Here is a 24,938-nt window from a genome sequence, read left to right on the forward strand (position 1 = left end):
CCTGACTGAGAAGCAGGAGCTGCTGTGGCTCGAGCCTCTGCAGATTGGGCCTGGAGGGAGCTCTGCAACCCACTGGGTTACATATCAACAGCCATATGGTCATCTACATTTTAATTGCAGAAGCTTTATTGCTGGGGATGATGCATGTGCTGGAACGGCACCAGCTCGTCTCTTGGAGCTGGGGCCGCCTGCTAGAAAAATCATCTTTTTTCCTTTTAAATAGACTTGCCAGGGAAAGGAATGAGAGAGTGCAGAGCCCCAGCAGCGCCTGTGAAAGAGGTGCTGCAGACACGGCGTCAGGCAGAAAGGTGTGCTTGAAAAATCTCCCTCAAGCCATGGCAGAGATCGCTTCCCCCAGCACAGGGATTGGTTTTGCCCAGTTTGGGGCACTGGGAAGTGAAGCAGCAGTGGCCAGATCCCATCTCAACACAGTGCTAACCCTACGCAGGAGCACGTCCCACCACACTGCGCTGCCAGGCGCCTGCTCCACTGCCAGGGAGCCAGGCTGGGGCCAAAAGCCGCATCCGACAGCGGCGCCGGGCAGAGCCCCAGGGGCAATCCAAATCCCCAAATGGAAGCGTGAAGGTCCTTACTATAAAGCACATCAAACACTTCCTCTACCATCTTCCTGAGGAGGTACACGTCTGATCCCTGGTCCGGGGAGACCCTGAGCACGCTTCGCCCGCACTCCTTTGCCTTCTTCTGCACCTCTGCGTCCTGCTCCTTCTTCTGCTGGACTCCTGTGGGGGGGAGAGGAGAAACCAGAAGATGCTGCAATGAGAAGAGGGCTCATGGGTGATGCCACTCATGCTTCTGAGTGGCTGTGAAATAATCAAACCCACTGGCCAGGTTACATCACGTTTAGCCAGGGCTGAATGCATCCCAGCCCACCAAACCCCAGGCAAGACAGGGTCCCATTGGCACCAGGCATGTGGGTGTCCCAGGTCTCCCACCCACCCCAGTCCCCGAGCTAGGACAGTGCCACAACCCCAGACAGCCCCAGACATGCAGGGGAAGGTGGTGGGATAGGCAGTCACCCCATCATGGGGTTGGTGATCCTATGTGTGCCCCCCCCTTCCCTGGTTTTACCCATTTAGCTGAACTGAAACTGTTGTGATTAATTGGGCAGCACATTTCTTTTCTCTGGTTTCAATCTGCTTAGCCTTCAATCTCTCAGGAAAAGAAAATCCGCCTTTCTCAGAGGCTTTTTTACCCTTCAGCATCACGTAGCCTGGTAATACCAGCTATTTCCTGCTAATTTCCCCCATTAAACCTCAAATAAAGCATATCTTCGGCAATGACTTCCTTGCATCTCTAAACGCACAGAAAATTAAACACTACAAGTGCATTATTGCCGTTCTATCCAAAGCAATTCACAAGGGATTTTCGGTGGCAAAGGACTAATTCCTTCATCATCCTCGACAGGCTTCTGCTGGTGATCAACCCTGGATGCTGCCTGGCAAGCAAGTAGGAGCTTGTGGATCCCTCCTGTGGAAACAGCCCATGGCTGGGGCATCATGGGGATGGGAGCGAGAGCCACCCAGAATACCCCAGAACTAGACATAAGAAAGGGGACAGCCACCCAACACCACACAACCCCTGGAGAGCTCCGCAGGCCCCCCACAGCACAGGGAAACGGGCCCTGGAAAACTATTCTGGGGTGTTTGACCAAGGTGGTGCAAAGCATCTGCATCCACATCCTCCTACGACTGACTCGCCCTCTCAGCCGGGCACTAACTCTCCTCCATTGACATTAATCCTGATCACTGTCAAGTACCCCATGCACCAGGAAAGGCTGAGGCAGAGGTTCAGATAAAGGAGAGCGTTCGAGCGAGGTCTGCACACCCAGAGAGATAAGAGGCTTCTTACATCTCCCAGCGATGTCTGCTTTAGATTAATTCAGATCCTTTCTAAGGGGGCAGCTAGACCATAAATCAGAGGCACTTCCAGGGATGCTTTCCACCGCGTGCCAGTTTTAAGAGCTTTATGGAGCGGAGTTGAGCCTGGGCCATTTATAATTCAAGACAGAGTTATCACGTTTCACCCTGTCTCCAGCATCAGTCTCTTCGCCTGAACCCCATCGTTAAGACTTTGTGCTTTCAACCAGATGCGACCATTTCGTTCTGACAAAGGTGTAAATGAAACCAAAAGAGAGGGGAGTCAGGGTCTAATGTCGGGTGCCTTGCCCCAGCACAGCAGTATATACATGTCTAAAAGCGAGATTTGCAGGTGCTCATCCATATTGTGAGCTCTAAGAAGACACAGTTGGTATTTAATATACAAGAGGGAGCTTCCTCCCATTGGCCATCCTGCTGCTGTTCACCACTTGGGTACCTCCATGCCTCTGATGGGAGGTGGGAAAGGGAGGCAGAGTCACCTTTGAATGAAGGAAACATCCTTCAAACACTTCCTGTCCTGCAAAACAGCATGCAGGATAGCTAACAGCTCTCCAGGTGGAGGTGGCAGGGAGCTGCCCACATGGGCAGAACAGAGGGGCAGAGCTGCTCCTGCAAAGCCATTCTGCCTCACCCCACACACGTGCAGTGAATAACCTGAGCAGACAGTGGCCCTGGCAGCTTGACAGCGCTGATGTTTTCACTACAGTGAGCCCTTCCCGAGCAATCTCTCCAATGGATTAAGCACCAGTATGGTTTCTGTCAACACCATGCATGTGCACTCACAGTCCCCAGCACCACCAAAGCCAGATCCCATCCCAGCTCCTGCATGGAGTAGGTAAAGCAGCGGCTGGCAAGCCAGGAATGATGCTGCTCAAGAAATGCATGTCTCCAGTCAGGAACAGGGTGCCCAGAGAAGCTGTGGCTGTCCCATCCCTGGCAGTGTTCAAGGCCAGGTTGGACACAGGGGCTTGGAGCAAGCTGCTCTAGTGGAAGGTGTCCCTGCCCATGGCAGGGGTTGGAACTGGATGAGCTTTAAGGTCCCTTCCAACCCAAACCATTCTAGGATTCACAGCACAGCTCCCACCTCCCCCTCAGCTCTCAGGCTGGTTTTGGGAGCCAGTAGACATGGATGTGTGCAGAGAGCTGAGTGTCAGCATCACAACACGCAGGGCTGCCATCACTTCAAACACCTCTCATCCCCACAGACAGGCAGAGCCCCAAACCACAACCCCTCTGTGCACAGTGCGAGTCCCAGCTGGCACAACTGGAGCACCAACCCCGGCGTGGGGGGGAAGCCCGCTGCTGGGGGATACTCACTGCAGAACTTGTGGAAGTCGGCCTGCAGCTCCTTGTGGGCGCTGAGGAAGACCCGTCCCTTCTCGGTGCCCACCACGAAGGCGCTCTCCTCATGGACAGCGATGCACGCCACCTCCGCGTTCAGCTTGGAGAGCGCCGAGCACTGCGGGAGGCACGGGGTCAGAGCAGCTGTGCGAGCATCCTCCCCCCCCCGTGGCATCCCTGTGCCATTTTCCAGTGGGATTTTGGTCTTCCCATCAAAAGATTCCCCCATCAAAAGCAATATTCTGGTTTGGGTCAGAATTTCACGGGTTTTATGACATCCCCTAAACACTTTACAGCTCCAGCTGAGCGGTGCTTTGCTGGAAAACAAGAACTATTTACCCATTATTTCGCTTCACTTTTTCCTATCCTAAAAGTGAATATTTTTTAGCATTTCTTTAAAAGAAAACATTCCTGTAAAAAAAAAAACAACCCAAACCCAACCAACCAACCAACAACTATTTGTATTTTTCCACCAGCTCTAATGAAACAAAGAGCACGGGAATCTTATTTCAGCTGCAGAACACTAATATGGTCAAAGTCTGGATTAGTCGAATGATTCTTCTTGTACAGTTATGCAAAACATTAAAGAGATGGAAAAGACTTCCTCCATTAATCCATTTTATGTAATGTGCACTTCCTGCTCTACATAATACACATCTATATGCATTTTTAGTATTATTTTTTATATTGTAATAGTTACACAGTGCTGGCAACCTGAGTTACATTCCCATTGCTACAGCACTGATACTATGAAGATGCCATCCCCATGTCCCTATTTAAACGGGTAAAACAGGGATGTTCCCATAAGCAGCTCTGTTAGACACACTGCCTGCCACCATGGAGGGGCTGGGGGATGCTGGTAGCCAGGAGGGAGCAGGACAGGGAGCAGAGCCCATGGACCAGCCCCACACTAAGCTATCTTCAGTGAGCTTGGCTTGTGTGGGCTTAAACTAGTCTCTATATTGGGTCATTTTACCTCCTGCTCACCTTCAAGAAGGAGGTATTGAATCACAACCCCCAAAACGGGTACTTTGAAGAAACCTCTCAAAAACCTAACAGCAAATGGAAGTATTTTGATCAAAAAGCCCAACACTCCAAAACTAAATACAAAATGTACGGGATGTGAGATTTGGAAGCAGAACAAATCCAAACCCTAAGCCCATTTGGCGACACGCATGTGGCCTCATGGTTGGGTTAGCACACATTCAGGCATCCAGGCTTCAGTGGGCACAGGGGGACACTGGAGAAGCACTGGGATAAAGGCTGAATTTCAGGAGCAGCCCGGCCCCCTGGCCTGGGTGTAAGCACGTAACAAGGACTGCAGGATAATGTATATTCATTAAGAAGCCAAACTACGATAACACGATTTGCTGTAGGGGATGGCACGTTTATAAATCATCAAAGCTGCTTGGCGTGCATCAGCTCTGAGGAACCTGCTCCTTAGTGTGATGGTCAAAGAGAAGGAAACTAGTAATAATAGTGAGGAAAAAACCCCTACCTGCGTAGAGAAGACGCATCCAAGATAAATACATTAAACATGACTTGGCTGTAAAAAGGCAAGGCTCTTTAGCACGTTGCATTGCATTAGACATTTGTTACTACACACTCACTTTCCCTTCTTGATCACATTCACAGTTAAAAATATGATTAGCTCTGGTCCACAAGACTTAATCCAGACAGTTATCTTGTTTATGTAAGCATGGCTGACTTAGGCAAGGTTTCCACCGGGAATTCTACGTCAAAAGATATGAAAGTTATTTTCTTTGTTCTCGGAGATAAAAGCCATTGTTCTCCCGTTGTGTAAAAGCTCTTGGTAACATTGGTAAAACATCAAGGAAAAAAAAAACCCAAGCACCCTACATTCAGTTGATACCAACATAAATATTAATGGGAAAACAATACACCTCTGAGATTAACTTGGGCTGACTTTATGATCCTTATGGCTGTCAGGGTGGGAGAGGGTTTTTATTTCCTGGCTCCAGGAGCTTCCTGGGCTTTCCCAAGGGAATGGGATGAGCTCGACAGCCCTTCTGCCTCAGCCCTACTCCCAGCCAGCCCACTAAAGGGAGATGAAAGGAGGGAGGAGCACAGGGATGCCACTGGCCTCTTACCATGGAGTCTAAGGCAGACACTAAGCTGGTGATGATTTCGTCTTTCTGGGGAAAAACCATATTCCACTGGCCAGCTCTGGAGGTGCTGAAAGTCACATCTAAAGGCTTCCCTGCCAGGGCCATATTCACCTGAAAACAGAAAAACAAATGAGGAATGCATCACTGTTACTAACAGGGAGCCAAAGCTGAGCATCACCAGAGCAACCCTACTACCAGCGCATGCCATAGCATACAGTATGGGTACACAAGGGACCAAGGCTGGGACCAGCCTGAGCCCCATGTTCCCCACATCTCCTCTGCTAAAGGCAGGTACTTGCAGATGTTGCTAAGCTATAATCAAACCCTGGAGCCAACGCTGTGTGTGCCAGCAGCAGCCAGGTCATCTCTGCCCTCAGGAGCTGATGCTGCGTGTCCCATTAGTGGCCAGGTCACCCCTGCCCTCGGGACTCACCCAAGATGCCACCACTGCACGGGCACACTGGACCGACTGCATGATGAGCAGGCTGTGACCATGCCAACCTGGAGGATGTGGCACTGAAGAGGACACAGAGTGCCCAAGCCTGTGCCTGAGCCCTGAGCACAGCAGAGAGCAGGGGGTGATGCATGTGTCCTCCCAAGGACACCGTGCTGGTTGTCCTAGTGCTTCCCCCACTAAACCATGGGCAAGAAGAGAGCCTGGCACCCAAAGGTGTCCTCGAAACGGGCCAAAGCCTCAGGGCGCTCTGCCTTCACCCCAAGGGAGAGTGGCAGCTCATGATGAGGGTCACCAAATCATCCCATCCTGCAGCTCCTGGGGGACTGTGTTGGTGAGAGCAGGACTGGGCAGTCCAAACGGACCCCCCACACAAGAAGGGCCTCAGCCCCAGGACATCCATCCCTCACTGCAAAACAGGGGGAAAATGCCACGTGTGCAGCAACTCCACCAGGTCTCTGTGCCCTGGTGCACACATGGCCCACGGTGACGTTGATGCTGCAGGGGAAACTGAGGCAGGGGCTCACCCTGCATAAATCACCCCACTGCCACGCTGGGGCACCCACACCTGAGAGAGCATCACCCCCTACCCAGCACCCAGCATGGTCCCTCCCAGCTATCACCCCTCCATCCACAGGGCAGCATCACTCCGCCCGGCTTTAATCCTGCGAATAAAGGGTGACAAATTAGCCGGAGCCACTCGAACCGGATCATAAATCATGTGTTTGCAAGCGGATAAAAGAGGCTGGAGAATCTCTAACAAGGCCAGACGGGCAGGAGCCGGGGAATATGAATGAACCTGCCTGCACATAACCTGATTTGTGGCTCAGCCGATAACCGCGGCCGCTCGGCACTGCTGAAAACCAGGGTTAAAAGTCAACAGCAAAACCCCAAAGTCACCTTCCTGCCCCGGGTCATACCTGTGTCCAAGCAGAAGGACTCCGCACACAAAGCAGCTGTCTCATGCAACCTGAGAAATGCTGGATTTTGGTCCAAAATGACAAGTTTCCCCCGTGCCGGCCTCTCTGCAGGTGCCTGAGCACATAGAGGGTGAGGGCTGATGAATGTGTCCTCAACCCCGCAAAAGCTCACTCTTATGTGAGCATACCAAGGAGACGAGGTAGAGACAATTCCTTGTTAAACAATAAAGACTGACTTTCAGAAACGGCTCTTGGAGAGACCTCAAGGCTGGTTTTTCCTTCATCACCAGCTGATGAGAAAAGGCAAGCGGTGCTTGTGGATGGCAACGCCATAGCTGTGCGAGCACTTGTACCACACTGACAGCCACCCAAATTCCCCTGTGACACTTAACAATGCCAACAGACAACTCTTCTCCCCCAGGATGATACTGGGGGAAACGACACCCCAAACTAGGCATCAGCTTAGAAAATAAAGCAGGAAACCGAACACACAGTCCCACAGCCTGGGTGCTACCTCCCCCTGGCACAGACCCCCAGATGTCCCCACACTGATGGGGACTGATTCATAGCCACCCCGACAGGGCTCTGCCAGGCACCTCCATCATTAAGGCTTGCAGAAACACCAGGAAATGGTCTGCCCTGCCCCAGCCCTGCAGCACATGGATGGGCAGACGGATGGATGGACAAAGGACCCTTTCCTGTGCGAGCTCCTGAGCAGCTGTGTGTGCGGGGAACTCAACATCCCTTCTCTACATCGATGCTGTGTGAACAAGAGGTGCTTTGCTGCAGCAGGCAGGGAGCACTGAGGTGCCTGCAGGGCTGATACTGGCCCTGAGCTGCTTCCTGGACACTGAGCAGCCACAACACTGGGGCACCTGGGAAACACCATCAGGAAAGGGCTCATCCAGGGAGCATCACTCCCTTCTTAACCCCCAAAAGCACTCACCTGAAAAACAGCCTTTTTTGGTGCCTGTATGTATTTCTGAGTGTCCTAATTATTATTAAATATAACTGCTATGACATGGACGTTCTTACTGCCTTTTGGCCGTGTTCTTGAGAGCTCGTTCCTGCCTCAGTGGGGCTGGTGGCAGCCCCTTGGAGAGCTCAAGCTGCACCAACCTGCTCAGCCAGGCTTCCCACAGGAAGCAGCACTTACTGGGAAGAGATGCTCCTCCCTTGGCTGTGAAAACCAAAGCCACGAGCCCGATCTGGCCCCAGAGGGGGAACCAAAGGCAAGCATCAGTGGGAAGTGGGGCAGGGTCCCTGCAATCCCTCCCTACCTGCTCCTTGCTCTGCAGGAGACCAGGACAAAAATAACCCCTCCCACCTGGCATTGTTTAACAAGGAAAAGGGAAAATCACTCAACAAGAAAAAAAAAAATCACAATGAAAACATGACTCAAGTCATGCACGAGGACTTTAAGGGATGGGGACACACACAATATTCCTGTAAAGCTTCTAATCATCTGCAGTCACAAAGAGCGGCGACAGCAGATTTACAAGAGGGGGTAATAAAAGGGAAGGAAAAAACTTCGCAGCAAGCACTAGGTTTATTCAAATCAAATTAAGACGTACGGCTTGAAGTTGTCTGTCTAACCAAAGTGAAAGCAATCTGTAGGAAAACTGGGGTAAACCATTCTTATAGCAGTTAGGGCCGGCAGCAGGGAGCAAGTGGGGTAAGATGGGTGAGAGCATCCTTCCCCCCTTCTCAGGGCCCCACACACCTGCCCTGCTGAACTCCCACCAAGGGGCTGATTTCACACAGCGGGTGCTCAGCCCCAGCCCCAGCCCACCTCTGCACACTGAGTCCCAATCCCAGGGGCGCAGGGTGATGCAGGGACTGCCACCCACTGTCGTGGGGCCAAAGCAAACATTTGCAGATTGGTTTTATTGTCTTGATATTAAAACAGGTTATAAAATCATTATTTCATTTTATTATTACTTATTTCTACCCCCCCCCCCCAGATGAGGCCTGCAGGGGACAGGGGTGCTGGCACAGGATGCCATCGTCTCTCAGCTCTTACAACACCTCACTCTATAATCCTGGGAAAGATCAGAAATTCAGCCCTGGGGGAGTTTCACTCATGAATCACCTGTGCTTTAGCAAAGGAAACAACAGGCACATGGAGAGGCTCCTGAACCCCTGCAGACATGGCAGCATCATCCCCAACCCTGTACCCACAGCAAGAGCATTGCCTCTGCATCACCCTGACGCTGCTGCTGGGCAGCACTTCTCCCCAAAATTAACATCTTTCAGCCCGATGACAACTCCCAAAGGAAATGTCCAAGCAGAAAACTGTTATTAATTCCTTCAAATTACAAACAGGTTCAATTAAGAGAAATTGAGATGAATTTCTGTGAGCCAGCAGCTCGCACAGTGCGGTGTCGGCATTGCCCGCCAGGCTGGGGGTTGGTTCATGGCAAAGATGGGTGCTGTAAGCTCCTGGTGCTGACTTAAGGATGGGGCAGCTTTTGTCCCTCTTCTTCTTCTTCATCTTTTCAAGCCTTACAGTGATTTCCAGCCCCATGCCACAACCAGAAGCAACTTATTCATTAAGCCAAGCTGGTGTTTCCACACTACCATGGCAATGCTTGAAGAAGGACCTTCACTGCTGTCTTATCATAGAATGGTTTGTGTTGGAAGGGACCTTAACGCTCGTCCAGACCCAACCCCCTGCCGTGGGCAGGGATGTCTTCCACTAGAGCAGGTTGCTCCGAGCCCTATCCAACCTGTCCACCTCTTTTCTTGGAATTACCGAGGGCAAAACCCAGTGCAGAGTGGGAGATGCTGTGAGATGGAAACAGCCACGTGCCCAGGAGGGACCAAGGACATCCTGCATCTGCTTCTTGTTACACTGACTGCCGCCAATACTGTTTTCTACCAATATCTGGTTTACACCAATTTGGTTTTTCCCTGCAGGTGTACTGTATCTTAAAGATGTAACCCTCCCAATATACATCACGTGAAGCATCTCCTATAACAAGGACCTGGCGAGGACATCAGACCACTCAAAACCACTACAAGACAAAGCATCCACGGCTCGTGCCCCAACCCAAAACCATGAGTGCCCAGTGGGTGCAACAGCTCATCCCTTCAATCACCAACTACATCCAAGGGGGACAAACTGGAGCACACCATCACTGAGATGTGACTGCAGCAAGGGAGAGGCCAAAAGCAGGGGAGCAGCACAGAGAACCCCAAACAGATGCTACCACTGGTGCCTTCTTGCTCTAAGGACATCGCAGCATCACTGCTGGGACGTCTATAAAGCTTCCAACCACGTGGGCTGGCTCCCAGCTTAGGGAGCTGAACAGGAATTTAAGTCAATGAGAGCTTTGACTGTTCAGCACATTGGGGAGAAAAAAAGAAGGAAAAGAAGAAGAAAACGACCATAGTGCTGGTGCTGCAGCTCCACACAGGAGTAGCTGGAAATTATCCTCCCATTCATTTTTCCAGGAAAACTCTGCCTGTTACTTCAGTAGTGCTGGTGAAGCCAAGTGAGCCAGCCCCAATTCCAGCAAAATAGTAATGTATGTATATACATATCAATATACACAGAGTGTAGATTATATATATTATACTAAAGGTACAATTGAGATGGATTATGGGCCATTTATCATCCTGGGAAGAGGTGGCACAGCCTGGGAGTACATTAGAGCATGGGAAAGCACTGCTGGGTGTGGGAAAACTCTGGAAGGTGGTATTTAGGCTTCTTGACCACCCAAAATGCTCGATGAGCATTGTTGGGTGCCACATTCAGCTGCCTACATTTTCCCAGGACCACTGGGAAGGCACCCCCAGCATGTGAACAGAATGATGACCTGCAGATAATGATGAGACAGCAGTGATTTCAGCTGGAATAACCTTTACTCCAGCAGGGCACCTTTAAAGGGGATTTTTAACAATTATACCAGCCCTGGAGACACTGAAGAAATTAGCCCTGTTTATCATTAAACATCCATCAGGAGTTGTCTTGACAGGAGGCAGAGGGACAAAATGAGTCCCTCACTAGAGCGGGGATAGCATCCCCCTTCCAAGTGAGGGGCCCACTCCCTGTGTCCCCACTGGGGACACTGCTTTGGGGCAGGGCCCACACTAAGGGTTCTCTCACCAATGAGACAGTGACAGAGACTTGGAAGGTATTTATCTGTCCCTTTCCATCTCGAGGACTTTTGAGGTCAGGGAGTTTTTAGCAGCAAGGTGCCCAGTGAGCTGGAGCCACTTGAACAAAAAGCCCTGGAAACCACATAAACCACAGTGGGGCGAAAGCCAGGCATAGGGACCAGGCTTGAGTTTCAACTTGTGGTTTTCTTCTAATCACTTAAGCAAACACCTGTATCAGCAGAGGCAGTGGATGCCACTGAAGCCATCTCAGGCTTCAAAGCACCCCAGCACAGCCTGCCAAATAACCGGTGTTTGTGTTTTGGCCACAGCGCTGGAGATCCCTGCTCCATGCAGGCAACTTGCTCCCAGCATGATGGCTTTAACCTGACCATGATGCCTGGCTAAACTCTAATCTCTTTTGCCTACTCCAGCATCAGCCTCTGGACCCTGTGCCTGCATCATTTCCAGCCAAGCTGGCATGGGCTGAAGCCATACAACTCGTGCAGGGGCTTCACTAATGATGCTTCACTAGCAGTGACCTGCACGGTTGGCACTGATGCCAGTGGTTCAGCAAATCACCCAGAAAATGCCCAGAAATACCTTCAAATGTCTAAACGTGTCCAAAAGCCCCCAAATACCTAATCCCTGCCCCATGTGTAGGTGCCCCCACAGCACAACCTTCCCAGGGCAGGTATGGGGCTCTGGGTTTTGGGGGACCGCTGCACCCGCTGCACAAAAGCATCTGCTGAGGACACAGCTGCGTCCTCCAGAAGTGGGTGCTGGTGCACCCCCAGCCCCATAACCTGATCCAAACGCTGTCCCACAACCACTGCCACATCTCCCCCCACATCTACAGATTCCCTATTTTTTGGTTTCTGCTACTTTTTAAGCCAATGCTTTTCTGCAGAAGTCTGACAGCAACAGAGCCAGGGGCAAACAGCCTCCATCACAGTCCAAGCCACCCACTCGCTCATGCCCACATCCCCACTGTGCCAGCTCCCCAACACCCTGCATTTCCCCCCTACTCCTTCCAGCTGGGTAGTCCCAGGCAGCACCAGCTCCCATCACCGGACACCTCCTCCCGTTTTATTTTACCAACAGAACCCAGGGCACCTGCTGGAAAAGCTCCTCACGTACACGCCGGCACCACCACATCCACCGGCATCGCCGCCTCAGCTCCACATTCCTGGATAATCCGGCGCCTGCCACGGTTTAGTCCCACTTATAAAAGAAGCAAAGAGCAAACCAGGGGCTCCCGTGGGGGGAATGTGTCCATCACAGGACTTTCTCTTCCCCCCCTCCCTCAATCAGTGCGTTGCATTCTGTTGCTGCCTTGATTTTAAGCCTGGCCTAAACGCACACACAAATATAATACAGTAAAGTTATAGCAGGCTTCTGTCTAGTGCAGAGAGACAGAGCAGGAGCAAGCGCCCTTCAGAAGCTGCATCTCATCTCCCCCAGGATAAACACTTTCATGTCACGGTGGCTGCTGGGGGGGGATCGCAGCTCGCGCAGCGTTCAGCTCCAGACAAGTTTGCACGCCGCAATCTCACAGCAGGCAGGCGCAGAAGCTCTTGCTTCCAGCAACTGCCTCTTCATTTATTAAAGAAATTACAGAAAAGGGGGCGAAAAGAAAAAGGTAAGTGTTGAGCAGGGTGTTCCCACCATTGCAGGGGAGGATGCTGTGAGCACTGTGCATAGGGAGAGGATGCGGATGAGCCGCATCCTCCCCCCCCCTGGCAGCACCGCATGGATGGCTGGGAGCAGTGAGGATGGAGGTGACCAAAGTCACCCAGGCATGGGGTCCTGCATGCCATCCCCAGCAGGATGCCCAGCCCCGAAACCCAGCCAGCAGTGGGGTGCTCAGCACCCCATCCTGCACAGCATGGACAGAACCCAGGGCTTTGCAGTTCCTAGAAGGAGAGGTGGGCAGGGAGGGCACGGATCCGGCATCCCATGCGCCAGGGCTCCGGTTGCACTTCTCAGAAGCGGGCAGCCAGGGGAAGCCAAAATTAGCAGGCAACTAATTCTGTCCCTCGGTACATCCCCTGCCCCTGCACTGCCGTGACTGCTGCTGATTGCAAGAAGATGCCGGCAATCCCTTGCCTGGAGGAAAAACAAGATGAAATGAGCTGCAGGATGACCTGCAAGGCAGGTCTTGGGGTTGCACTGACCTCGATCCCCAGCCCTGCGTCCCCTCTATCGACACTCGGGTCCAATTCTGCACACCCAAACGGGTGCTGGGTGGGGGAAGGAAGGGAGATTCGGTTTCCAGCCTTGGGTTCGGTGGCGCGTAGCTAACGCCGGGGTTATTTAAAGCCCGAGTTTTAGCAGCGTTCAGCTCCTGGTTGCGTGATCAGGATAAAAAATCGCAATCCTAATTCCTGGCCCCCCGGTGCCTATGGCAACTGGTATCCGTCTCCTTGGAAACTAATCTCGTGGTATTTGAACAATGTACCAAGGGCCTTTAATCTCCCAAACACTGTAAATCTTTATTCTAGCCTGCTCTCCTCCTACCCCAAGAGCCAACATAAAAAGCCTGTTGTTTTCCACCGAGTCACCGAGAGCCCAACTTGGATTTTACATCATACAGCACATGCTGTTTTCCCTTTTTTTTTTCTCCTTCCTATCACCACCACCCACCCCCCCCCCAAATTATGGAAAAATCCCATGTGCACAATGCCTGCAGGTGCTGCAGCACTGGCCCCATATTCCAGTATGAGGGTTACTTTCTCCATGCCCCCTCCTGGCTGTCACCTCAGCTGGCATCCCACCATGTCTGTCTAACTGGGCACTGCTCTAGGTAATAATAACAACAATAACAACAATAATCTATTTTTAATAATAATCGTTATTATTTCTGAATTATCTAGCAAAAAACATCTCCAAACTGCAAATACACTGAGACACAGCACCCCGGCTGGGGGCAATGGGGGCTCAGCAGAGGACGATCCACCCTGAAGCAGATGTCGGTGAGCACCTCGTCTTGCTCCTCCACACTCAACCCCAATGCTTTTGTTGCAAAGCTTCTGTTGATGGCACCAACCTCCCCAAGCAACCAGGCTGGGCTATGGTGGCCCCATCCACGCTCCCTCCCTGCTGACACCAGCCAACAGCCACCACTGCTCATCACCCACTTTCTGCTCTGCCAGGTAATTACCTCTGCGTAAGGAGGTCTCTGATAGAGCCACCACCTAATCTCATTACATTTTAATTTCATCTCTAATATTTCTCTCTGGCTACTGGTGTCTCAGTATCAACTATTCCCCGTGTTATAGGATGGGCTATTTGCTAATCCCAGGCCTGGCTCCCTGCCACACAAACTCACTCCATACAAAAGTAAAATAGCTTTCTATGGGGATGAAAGGAGGCTCGGAGACAGGAGCATTCTGTGCCCTGAACTCCCCCTCCTGTCTGCACCCGTCTCCCTTATTTTATTTTATGGGATGAGTCGGAAAGGCAAGAGCATGTCCTGGGTTGCCTGGTGCTTGCCCTCTGCTCTAGCCCCATAGTGGGAAGCATGTGTGCCAAGAGCCAGTGTCCCTGCACCTTGTCACATGCAACCTCAATGGAATTGGGCATCCCACATGGACAGGTGACTCGCCACCGGCAACGGAGGAGTCATCGGTACAGCTGAGCATGCACCCACCCTGGTGTGACCCATCCAGGGAGCCAGGCAGTGCCGCTGGGGAGGAGGGAGGCTGCCGGGCTGCCCATTTCCTTCCCGTGCAGCCTCTGGCAGCAGCATCATCCCCAAAACCTGCTGTTCCTCATGCAAACCCCGCCATTACCTCGGTGCTATCAGGGCTCGGCATCACTGCGGCTGCCAGACACAAACAGCCCCGGGTGCTGTGGGGCCCCCACCCAGCCAGGCAGAGGCATCACCCTCCCTGGAGCCGACATGCCAGGAGCCACCACGTCCGGCCAAGGATGGCTCTGGCATCCCTGGGCCATGGCATCACCATGGGGCTGCAGTGCCAGGTCCTTCCATGCTGCTCCTGTATCCCATGAGCAGCAGCAGTCCCCTGCCCATGGTAGAGCCATGCACCTCCAGCCAAGCTGTCCCCACCAGTGTGACCATCCCTACAGCCCTCACGGGGAGATTCACCGGTGTCTAATATAGCTTGGGTGCTCATCACACGATTTCCCCTTCTCTGTATTCACACAGGCTCAGTCTTTCAGTGCTGTGCCCTGAGCACCACGAGCCCTGCACTGAGTGGCAAACAGCCAGCAGGCAAAGGACAGGCAGACAGACGGATGGGGACAAGCCCACACCCAGAGACAGTGATTACACACCCACAGGTCCCAAATTGCTGATTCCTCAGGGATGCTTCTGCTCCTCTGGCCTGCAGGGAGCTGCCCATGTGCATCGGTGCCTTCCCCTGGTAAGGGCAATGCAGCATCCCAGCGGGGTCCCTGGTGGTGCTGGGTGCAGCCTCAGACCGCAGCAGGATTTGGGGTGCGGTGGGGTGGGGAAGGCGGCAGGCATGGGTGGAGGTGGTGGGAGCAGCTCTGATAGCTGGCGATTTGAGCCGTGACTCAAAGGGGCCAGGCTGGCCCCGGGGGAGCCCTGTGAGCACTGCCCTGGGCTGGCCCTAAAGCACAGCCAGGTCTTCTCCCACTTCTCCCACATGTTTCCACTCAGAGTCACTCCAGGACAAGGTGACCTGGCTGCTGCCACCTCCTCCCTCCCGGGAAATGACAGCACTCGGGCTCTGACACAATGGCCTGGCCCAGCATCTCCCTTCCCCTGACGCATTGACCCCCCAAAGCACACGAGCCCCTTCATTCCCAGGGGAAAACTGGCCCGGGATCAGCCCCGGTCCCTATAACCTTAGAGGAACACCAGTCCCTCTGCACTCTCGCCGGTAGACCAGTTCAACTCACCCATCCTGCAGCCAGCCAGCCCTGCCCTCTGGTCTCACCCAGCCCATCTCGGGGTGGTTTAGCAAGGGAAATCAGTCAGCAGAGGTGTCCCCAGCACCAGCAAGAAGGACACCGAGCCCCGAGTCCCCACGGTGCCAGCACTGCCGTGGCCGCAGCGCAGAGGAACGGGGCCGGGGGAGCCCGAGGTCTCACAGAAACACATGTTTCCCCCTGCTAAATTCCAGCTTAATTCTCATTTCCATTGTGTTATGAAACCCATTATCTATTGAAACTAAGTCAACAGTTGTTTGCATTTACGTGTAAACACAGTGAATATTAGGAACGGGGCCAGCATTATATTTGCATAGGAAATGCTGCCTGCGCTGCCCTCTCTCCCTGGCTCTTCTCCATCTCTGCAGTTAAATACACAGGGATGCAGGGAGATGGTGAAACCCAAAACCAGAGCAGCCCGAGAAGCACAAAAAAAAACCCCTTGTTTTTCCCTCTCTATTTTTGTGCAGCACTAGAAAAAACATCCCTTTAAACCCACATAACGCTCCGACACGCACACCCCTTCATCTCAGGCCCAAACCGAAACTGCTTCAAATTCCCAATGATACGCATATCTTATCAGGCCTGCTTTGCATAGCACATAAATATTTATTTGCTTTTAATCCTGCAAAGCAAACCTGCCTCGTGGCACATTTCCCTTAATCGGCAGCTCTGGTGCCCGATGAAGCACCAAGAGGTGTCCCAAATTCAGAGCCTGCTTTAGGTGTGAGGGCAGGGAAATAAGTACCCAACATGCAGGAGTTGCTGCCTCTTCGGGTAGCCAAAGCAGGTCTGGGGTGCCAAGGTGGCTGTAAGGCACCCCAGTTCCTTGCCACTGGGGGAAAGCCTGGCTCAGCACCCATAAATACCAGAACATGTTCTGTTTTAGGTGTGCAAGATGGCTTGATGGCACCCGGGACAGTGACGCTTCTAGGAGAGGTGATACCAGGGGTATCACAAAAAGAGCTTTTAGGGGCTGAGCAAAGGGAGAGCACTTTGTCACGGGGAAGGCAATGAGCACACAGCTTATCTTTTGGGCTCACAGCTTACTTTTTGCACGTGGGATCACTGGGTTGAAAAACAGAACCCTCCAATGTGGTCATCCAAGAAACGGGAAATGAGGGGCTGCACCGCTGGGGACCAGCTCAGGCTCTCCATCACCTCAATTCAGGATACCACCAAGCAGACCCATACCCCAAACACTGCCAAGACGCTCAGACACCACAAAACTCAAACACCAAATCACCCCAACACTAAAAAGCCCCCTCATTACCTCTTGCTTCAGCCAGAAGGATGGGAAGCAGCGCGCTCACCCGCATCCGTCCCTGCTCCGCGGCAATCAAAGCATTCACATCGGGACCCACAGAGCCCGAGACTGTGAGTTAATCTCTTAATCAGTTCCCTAACTGGGTGGCAAGCAAGGGTGCTGAGCCCAGGAGAGCTGGTGAGCTCTGGGTATGGCTCTTCATGCCGCACGCAGCCACTGAGTGAGTAAACACAGAGCTACTTTATAGTGGGCAGGTAAATATTTAAATAGGCAGGTTTATTTCAGCCACCCTGCCTTGTCCTCTGCGAAGCTGCTGACCTGGATGGCGCCCAAAAACCTCATTAAAAGCAAAATGCTGGTTTTCCCCAAGATGGGAGGAAGTGCCTGAACATCTGCCTGAGGCTGGTGATCTGGGACCAGGAGGAGAAACCACCCCAGCCATGCTACAAGAGGCTTTCCCTGGGTGCTGAGCGTGATCTCACATCTCTCTGGCATCTTTAAGGAGCGCTCCTCACAGCCCGACACCACGACCTGTTGTCTCCAAGGAGAGGTACTGCTCCATCCCTATGGATGCCTCCCCCCGCCGCTGTGCTCATCACCTTGCTGCTGGGGACATGAAGGACCCCAGAGAGGCAGCCTGGCTCTCCCCAGAATCCTTCCAGCTACTCAAACTACCAAGGGCACTAAAGAGAGACTCCAGCAGAAAGCAAAATCAATATGAGAAGGAAGGTTCTGGGCTTAAATGCCTTTTGTAGCATCGCTGGTGAAAAGCAGGTTAGCGAAGGAGGGGAGAGAAAGGACATAAAACCTCTCAGCACACGGGCTTAAGAACAACAACATTTGCTGTAAGGTTTTCCATAGACATCACTGATGGTTTCTAGGCAGGAAAACTGGGGGACTCAGCCTGGCATCCCCCAAGCCTGACCTAACCAAAAGCAAAGAGTTATGGGGAGGTGGAAGAAGAGGGGTACCCCAGCACCACATCCTGGCCCTCACCCAGGCGATGCCAGCATGGAACCCAGCTGCTGCCATTGTGCTTTTGGGGGGGTTGGAGCCACAACGAGAGAGTAACCAGGGGAAACTGGGTACATGCCATGGCAAAGCCCATCTCCTGGTCCCGGTATGGATGAGAACCCTGTAACATGGGAAAGACAGCATTTCAGAGCATCCTCAGCAGAGAGAACTCCATGTTATCTTCCATTATCAGGTTTGAAATAATAAAGGATGCCCCCATGCTCTAGTGCAATGATGGCAATCCGGCATGAGCCCAGCCATTAAAATAGCCCTTTCCAGGAGCACCCACAAGCACCCATGGGACACCCACTCTCTGCTCCATCCATCAGCATCACCACACCAGGACCACAGTGCGCCAAAAGGTCAGTGAGTGTGGAAATATGCATCTTACATGAAGAAAACGTAAAATAAACCAAGTAGAAGGCAAAAGAAACATTCAACGACACCTATGCTGCTAGGGGAGACAGAAATAAATCAGTAATGAAGCCACAGCCCAAGCAGCCTATTTTCAAAGAGGACTTAAAGACGATGGGGTTTGTGCACTAGAGGTGTGGAGGGGAGGAAAGCATCGCCCTCGCCACTGCTAAAGCAGAGGAAACTTTTGCATCGCTGTGGCGGCGCTGGAGCTGGCTTTTATCATGGAGAGCCTCACGCACGGGCAGCGACAGGGCTGGATTTCTGCAGGTGTAATTCCCACGGAGATAAAGACCTTGTTTTTCAACACACGGCAGCATCGCACATAAATTACAACAGCAAACATGGGGAAACAAAGAGGTTTTCAAGAGAGCTCATAATCCTCCAAGGGGCAGCTTGGGGAAAGCCGGCGGGCGGCTATGGGAAGACAACATAGGAGAGATGTGGGGCTGATCTCATTCCTTCCCGCTCCCTGTAAGGGAATAACCCACCTGAACCGTAAGTATTTGAGAGGCCCAGGATGCTGAGATGCCCCACTGCTGCCTGCTCTTCCCTGCAGGGATTCAGCAAGGAGCCATGGGAAGGGCACGGATGCTGCATCCATCCTGGAGCTAGGTCTTTGCTCTGGCAGCTAGCACGGGGAGGGCTGCGGTTGCATCGCACCAGGTCACTGCTCTCTCAGGTCATGCTCACCTCTCTCATATGTCTTTTCTTCTCCCCTCTCTTTTAAAATAAGATACATAAATACACCCTGACACTAACTCTAACAGTTTTAATAAATGTTTAATGTTAAAGGTTGCTGCTGCCCGCTCTCACCGCAGATCTGTTTAACAGCACAGGGGCTGCTCAGTTTGAGCCATGCTTGACTGGGGTTCCAGCATTCAGGATGCTCCTCTCCTCAGCTGGGCATCTCCCAAGGATGCTATTGGGCAGTGGTAGCAGGGGGACAGCCTGTGCCAGAAACCTGCAGCAAACCCCAACTAACCCCCTGCTATCAATGCAAGCTCCCAGCACAGTTTCATCTGGGTATTTGCATTCTGGGGGGACAAAAACACCAAGCTCCCAGGGTAAATGGCTGTAATCTGACTTCAGGGGGTTCGAGGTATTTTCCCCAGAAGGATGAGATGAAATTACAGCCTGGTGATGCTCCTAAAGGGTGCAGAACAATTAATTTTCAGTGATACTCCTCTAATGAAGCTAATTTATAACCTTGTCAGAAGGCGCACGCAGACTTGGGGCACCAGCACGGCTCCCTTCTCCCTGCCTGCTTTTCCCAGGATGAAAACCTCCAACCCAAACCCCAACCAGGATGTTTATTTAAGGCCCAAAACCCCAAAGGCACTTTAAACAAGCAGAGTTCCTCACATATTTTGCCGACCAAGCGCGAACATTCCTGACAGTGATTGCAAAAGGGCTTCCAGCACCCACGGGGATGTGGGGGGGTCCCCGCTGACACTGGGACAGGGTCATCCCACTGCTTGGGTGAGAGCAAGGGTGATGCTGTGGGACACAGGGACCTGTGGGCATCTTGGGGTGTCCTTACAGACCAGAGCATCCACACACATCAGGGTCTCCATGGCTGATGGAGTGACACAGTTGTTGGGTGACTTCCCAATGATCCTACCACCATGCCAACAGCCCTACTGCATTCCCATGGGAATAAATCCTGGAAGGGGTCAACAGCTCATCCCTCTTAAAAAGGGAGGAAACTGGCTGGTTAAAAGGGAGGAAACCATAAGGAAAAGTCCTTTCTCCCTCTGGACCAACAACCCATGTTCCTCCCAGGCCATGCAGGACCCAGGATGGATACTGACGAGAAGGATCAGGGAGAAGCACTGCAGCAGCTCCCCCTGCTCCACCAGCACCACGCAGAAGCATTTCAGCAGATGGTGGATCGTAACATCATCACATTTACCTAACGAGATTGCTTTATTGTAGCCCTCCAACAAGAAAGGGAGAAGATCTAAAGGTGGCAACTCCTGGGCTTTGACAACCAGGTGCCATATATATATATATATATTTTAAATCAATCTATAAACCACAGTTTCAGAGGTCACGTTAATACACTGATTTTTTCCCCCTATACTAAACCAGATGTGACTCATCTGCAACAAAGATGTACAAATCAATGCTTCAAATCTTCTAAGTGACAGGGAGCAGAGCTGTAGTAGCAATCTGGGTGATGCCAGAGGTGCACAGGGCTCAAACCCCAATCTACCCATCCAGGATAGAGACAGCATTCCTCCACACAAGGACTGTCATTCACTGCACGCACAGCACATGGGGTCTCAGCTTTCTAAATACTAATGCAATACAAATAATAAAGATAATTCCCACGTATTTAATCACTACCAGAGCGCTGTGTAGAAATGACAATCAGGCCCCTACTAATTAGGGAGGTGTAATCCTGCCTTTCCTACAGGTTTTCCCATCCCCATCTCTTAACCTGCAATGACAAACAGAAAACTGACCTGATGGGGAGGGGTGCGACTTTGACAGGAGCCTCAAGTAGGTCCCAAAGCCCAACTGCAGGAGGCACAGCCCCATCACACCAGTACTAGGGGAGCTATGCCAAAATACCCATTCCACAGAGCTCAGCACTGGTCCTGCCCTGAATGCAAACCACCCTTTAAGGTCCGTTTTGGGAAGCTCCAAGCAGCAGCATCCACCCTACTCTTGCCACACATGTTCCTCTGCCCTCTGGGGTCTCTACTCTGAGCAGGGTAGGGACCAGCACCGCTGGTGCTCATCTCAAGCTTCATCCTAAACCTTTCAGCTCTTCCCATTGGCAGCATCTGCCTCACCAGCCTGCCCCGGTGCAGTCACCGATGCGACGTGCCACACGTGCTCCCTGGCACCCAGTCCTTAGAGAAAGGCCGGGCTTAGTTTCAGGCACGAGGATTGCTGCTAATTAGAAGCAGGGTTGGGTTTGACCCTTTCATTTGTGTCTGTTGGCACAGGAGAGCTCTGCCCATCTCCAGGCAGCCACCTCCATCCTCAGAGTGACAGCCGGAGCCGTCCCTACTGCCCCAGGGCCAACCTTTGATGCCATGAGGCTGGAATTCCAGATGAGCAACCTGGTGGCCAGCGTCCCAAGGCAAGGTCACCTCATGCAAGCATTAAGGAGTGTCTGGTTTCTCAGGCAGGAGACATGTCCATGCAGAAGCAGCTGGAGGTAAAGATGTGAGCTCTGCTGAAACCTGGGCATGGAAACGGGCCCATCCCTGCATACCATCTTTTAAGGATGGGTGAAGCATCTTCTCGCACAGCAACTGCATAAAACCAAGGAGATCTTCACCCACTGTGATGGTTTCATCTCCCCAGTGTTACCTTGCTCTGGAGGACTCCCTCTCCACTCATCACTTTTTCCTAAGCCACACTGACTACCTCTGTGTTCTTCCACCTGGCAGTTACCAAAGGGAAAGCTCTGAGAGTTCTTCCCCTCCTACTTTTAGTGAGGGAGAAGGAAGCCAAGTGCTCCTCAAGGGCCTCACCACTGGCACAATCTGTGTCTGGGATCCCACGCATCCATCCCCTGCCTCACCCAGGGATAGGGCTTAGCCCCAGCCTCTCCACCAAACGCCTCCTCTCATGTAACGGGATTTTTCAGCCCACTTCAGACCCCATAAAGCTGCTGGTCATCAGGGCCTGGGCACCATGCGTTTCTGAAGCATGCATACCATAAAATGGTTTGTGTTGGAAAGGACCTTAAAGCTCATCCAGGTTCAACCCCCTGCCACAGGCAGCGACACCTTCCACTAGAGCAGGTTGCTCCAAGCCCCGTCCAACCTGGCCTTCAACACTTTCATGAACCCACTACACAGGGAGGTTTCTCCTCTAGGAACATCCCAGCTAAGCAGGACGCACAACCCCCTGCAGCGACAAATCACACAGCACCAAAACATGCAAGAAATGCTCCAAAAGATAACAAAGGTTCCAAAACATCCTGCCCATGTTTTCCTCATGGACATCTCCAGAGGGATAAATGCTTCAAAGCACGCTCCGAGCTCCCCAGCTGTACTCAGCCCACGGGACTCAGGAGGTCTGTGGTGCCACAGAAGATGAAGACAGACACCTCATCCCTCACGCAAGAGGTGGAGATCAGCTCTGAGGGGGATGACATCCATGCAAGACAGATGCAGCAGCACAGTAATGATCCTCAGTGGTTCCCTGCTCATCCCATTGAGCTTAATTCTCTTCCTAAACCAGCCAGACCCACACGGAGCAAAGACAAGGCAACAAGAAGCCGGAGAATTCAAACAGAAGCAGTTTGCGTGCAGGAATGTAAATCCCACATCGGCACAGCCTGCTTGAGGAGGGAATTCTGCACCAAGTGCTTTTCTTCACAGCATCCTCCCCATGGGACAGCCTCGCCGAAACTGCAGGGAAGTCCCTCGGAAATCACCACCAAAGTGTTTGTAAGGTGGCATTTGACAGCAGCTCCCAGATCAGGATGGGGCACAGGGGTATTCCCACAAAAGCGATACCCCAGCTGCTTCAAGGGATTAGAGTCATAGAACCACAGACTCCTTTGGGTTGTATCATCCAGCTCCAACCCCTGCCATGGGCAGGGACACCTCACACAAGACCAGGTCACCCTAGGCTCTGTCCAACCTGGCCTTGAGCACTGCCAGGGCTTGGACCAACCACCAAAGTGGAAGGATGAGCTTTAAGGTCCCTTCCAACCCAACCCAGTCTGCGATGCTGTGATTTCTCTGCAGCAGCCCCCATCCCAGCTCCAGCACCACAGGGTCACCACACAGCGGGGCTCAGCACCCACCCAGACTCACTTGGGCTCAAAGCACATTCAACCAGTGGGGCTGCACTATGCATTGAGATGCCAATTAAGAAACACCCCAAGCCCCCAACCCATGAAGCCCACCTAGACCCCAGGCACCACCCAGCCCTGAGCCTCCTGCAGCTTCTGACCAGGCAAAGGGTTCCTGAGCTCTTTTCAAAGGCAGCGCTTCAAGAGATTTAAATTAAACGTGTCCTGTGAAGGGACAGCCTGCAAGGTCCTGGGAAACCTTGCTCCAGCCTGCAGAGACCCACCGTGTCCCCAGCAAACCTCCAGCCATTGCTGCTCTCTGCCCCCAGCCCTGCTGCTTGGGCACAGCATCCCGACAGACACCAGAGTCCCTTCCCTGCAGCTTCCAGCTGGGCTCTTCCCAATAAATGAATCAATAAACACATTTTCAGCTCCTGGTTGGATATCTCCATCCTTAGAAGGGGCTCCCAGTAGGTACTTTCCTCTCCTCTTTGCCCTCAAGAGGGAGGCTACTGGTGTGGCAAACCCACCCCACGTGCCTTCAGCATCTGCTCCCCACAAAGCCCCAGAGGAGGTTTCTCATTGCCACCGAGGTGCAACGCACGTAAAATGTGGCCAGAGACCAAGTGAAGAGCAGAGGCACCAACAGAGCCGCTCATTCATCCCCTTCCCCAAACTGCTACCCACCAAATATGCCCAAGCCCAGCCACACTGGGAGCTGCAGTCCCCATCCTGCTGCTTCTTCCATGATGAGCTACCACCACAACCACCCGCATCAGGCATCTGCGGATGAATCCTGGCGGCACAAGGAACAACCGCATCCATCACCCATCAGGCAGGGCTGGGAACATGCCCGGCAGCCATGCCAGGGGTCAGCCCCGTGGCAGGCAACCAGCTAGGGACAAGCCTGGCCATGACTGGAGTCCCTCCGCATTCCTCCAGCCTGGTTGCCAGGGTGCAGCCGCCAGAATTCCCAAAGGAAGTACGGGGCATTGATAATTGCCAAAAAAAATCTGAGCTATTTCCTGCGGGAGCAGCAGATGGGAATCCCCCATTGGCTCCAGCAGCAAGAGGTCGCTGTTTTGGGCTGGGATTTTGGGGGTTGGGGTTTTGCTGTTCTTTCCTCCTTCCCTGAAGCTGAGCATCGCTCAGGTCATGATTCCAGGTGGGACAGACAGACCTGTCCCCTCTGTGCTGGCTGCAAAGTCCACCCTCCTTCCTTGTCACCTCCTTCCCCACACAAGGTCCCACTGAATGTGCGGAGGGCACCGCATCTCCTGCCCGGGCTCGTAGGGCAGGTTGTTAAATACATCCCTGAGGAGGCTCCTTCCCTCCCCTCCCAGCTTCTCATTAGCAAACCCAAACGAACACCCACCCGTCCTGCATCGACACGTGAAAGCCCTCCAGGAGGTGGTGGTGGCCACCAGCGCGTATCCCCTTCATCACCCCCTGCAGCCACCCCATAAGAGCAGCTGCCTGACCCCTTCCCCTGCCCACATCCAGCGGTTTCACATCCCAAAACCATGCCCTTGAGAGGCAACACCAGCTCGGACAGCAGCAGTGCAGGGGAAAAACAGCAGCCCAGCCCCAAAGCAGGTGCCCTGTCCCCAGCAGGTACAGGGACCCCTGCTCTGTGGGGCAAAGACAACAGTGGGGGGCCCATGGGTGACCACAGCCGCGCTGTGCTGCAGCAGCTCAGATGTGACCCCGAT

General features: G+C 52.7%; 1 protein-coding gene across 5 annotated transcripts in view; it reads right to left on the reverse strand.

Moving 5' to 3' along the window:
- The window catches only part of GTF2IRD1 (GTF2I repeat domain containing 1), a 63,392-nt gene that overhangs the window by 35,826 nt on the left and 2,628 nt on the right, over positions 1-24,938 (reverse strand). For all 5 annotated transcript variants that reach the window (XM_061470359.1, XM_061470358.1, XM_061470360.1 and 2 more), the window contains exons 2-4: positions 5,351-5,479; positions 3,216-3,357; positions 594-740 (exon numbers count right to left, since the gene is read on the reverse strand). In XM_061470359.1, coding sequence (XP_061326343.1) covers positions 594-740; positions 3,216-3,357; positions 5,351-5,473 — 412 coding nt within the window. In that variant the 5' untranslated portion in view covers positions 5,474-5,479. The remainder of the gene's footprint in view (positions 1-593; positions 741-3,215; positions 3,358-5,350; positions 5,480-24,938) is intronic.

The sequence above is a fragment of the Pezoporus flaviventris genome, unplaced genomic scaffold, assembly GCF_033815535.1.
Source record: "Pezoporus flaviventris isolate CSIRO_AGI_PZ_B2104156 unplaced genomic scaffold, CSIRO_AGI_Pfla_v1 ptg000063l, whole genome shotgun sequence".
NCBI classification, from domain to species: Eukaryota; Metazoa; Chordata; class Aves; order Psittaciformes; family Psittacidae; genus Pezoporus; species Pezoporus flaviventris.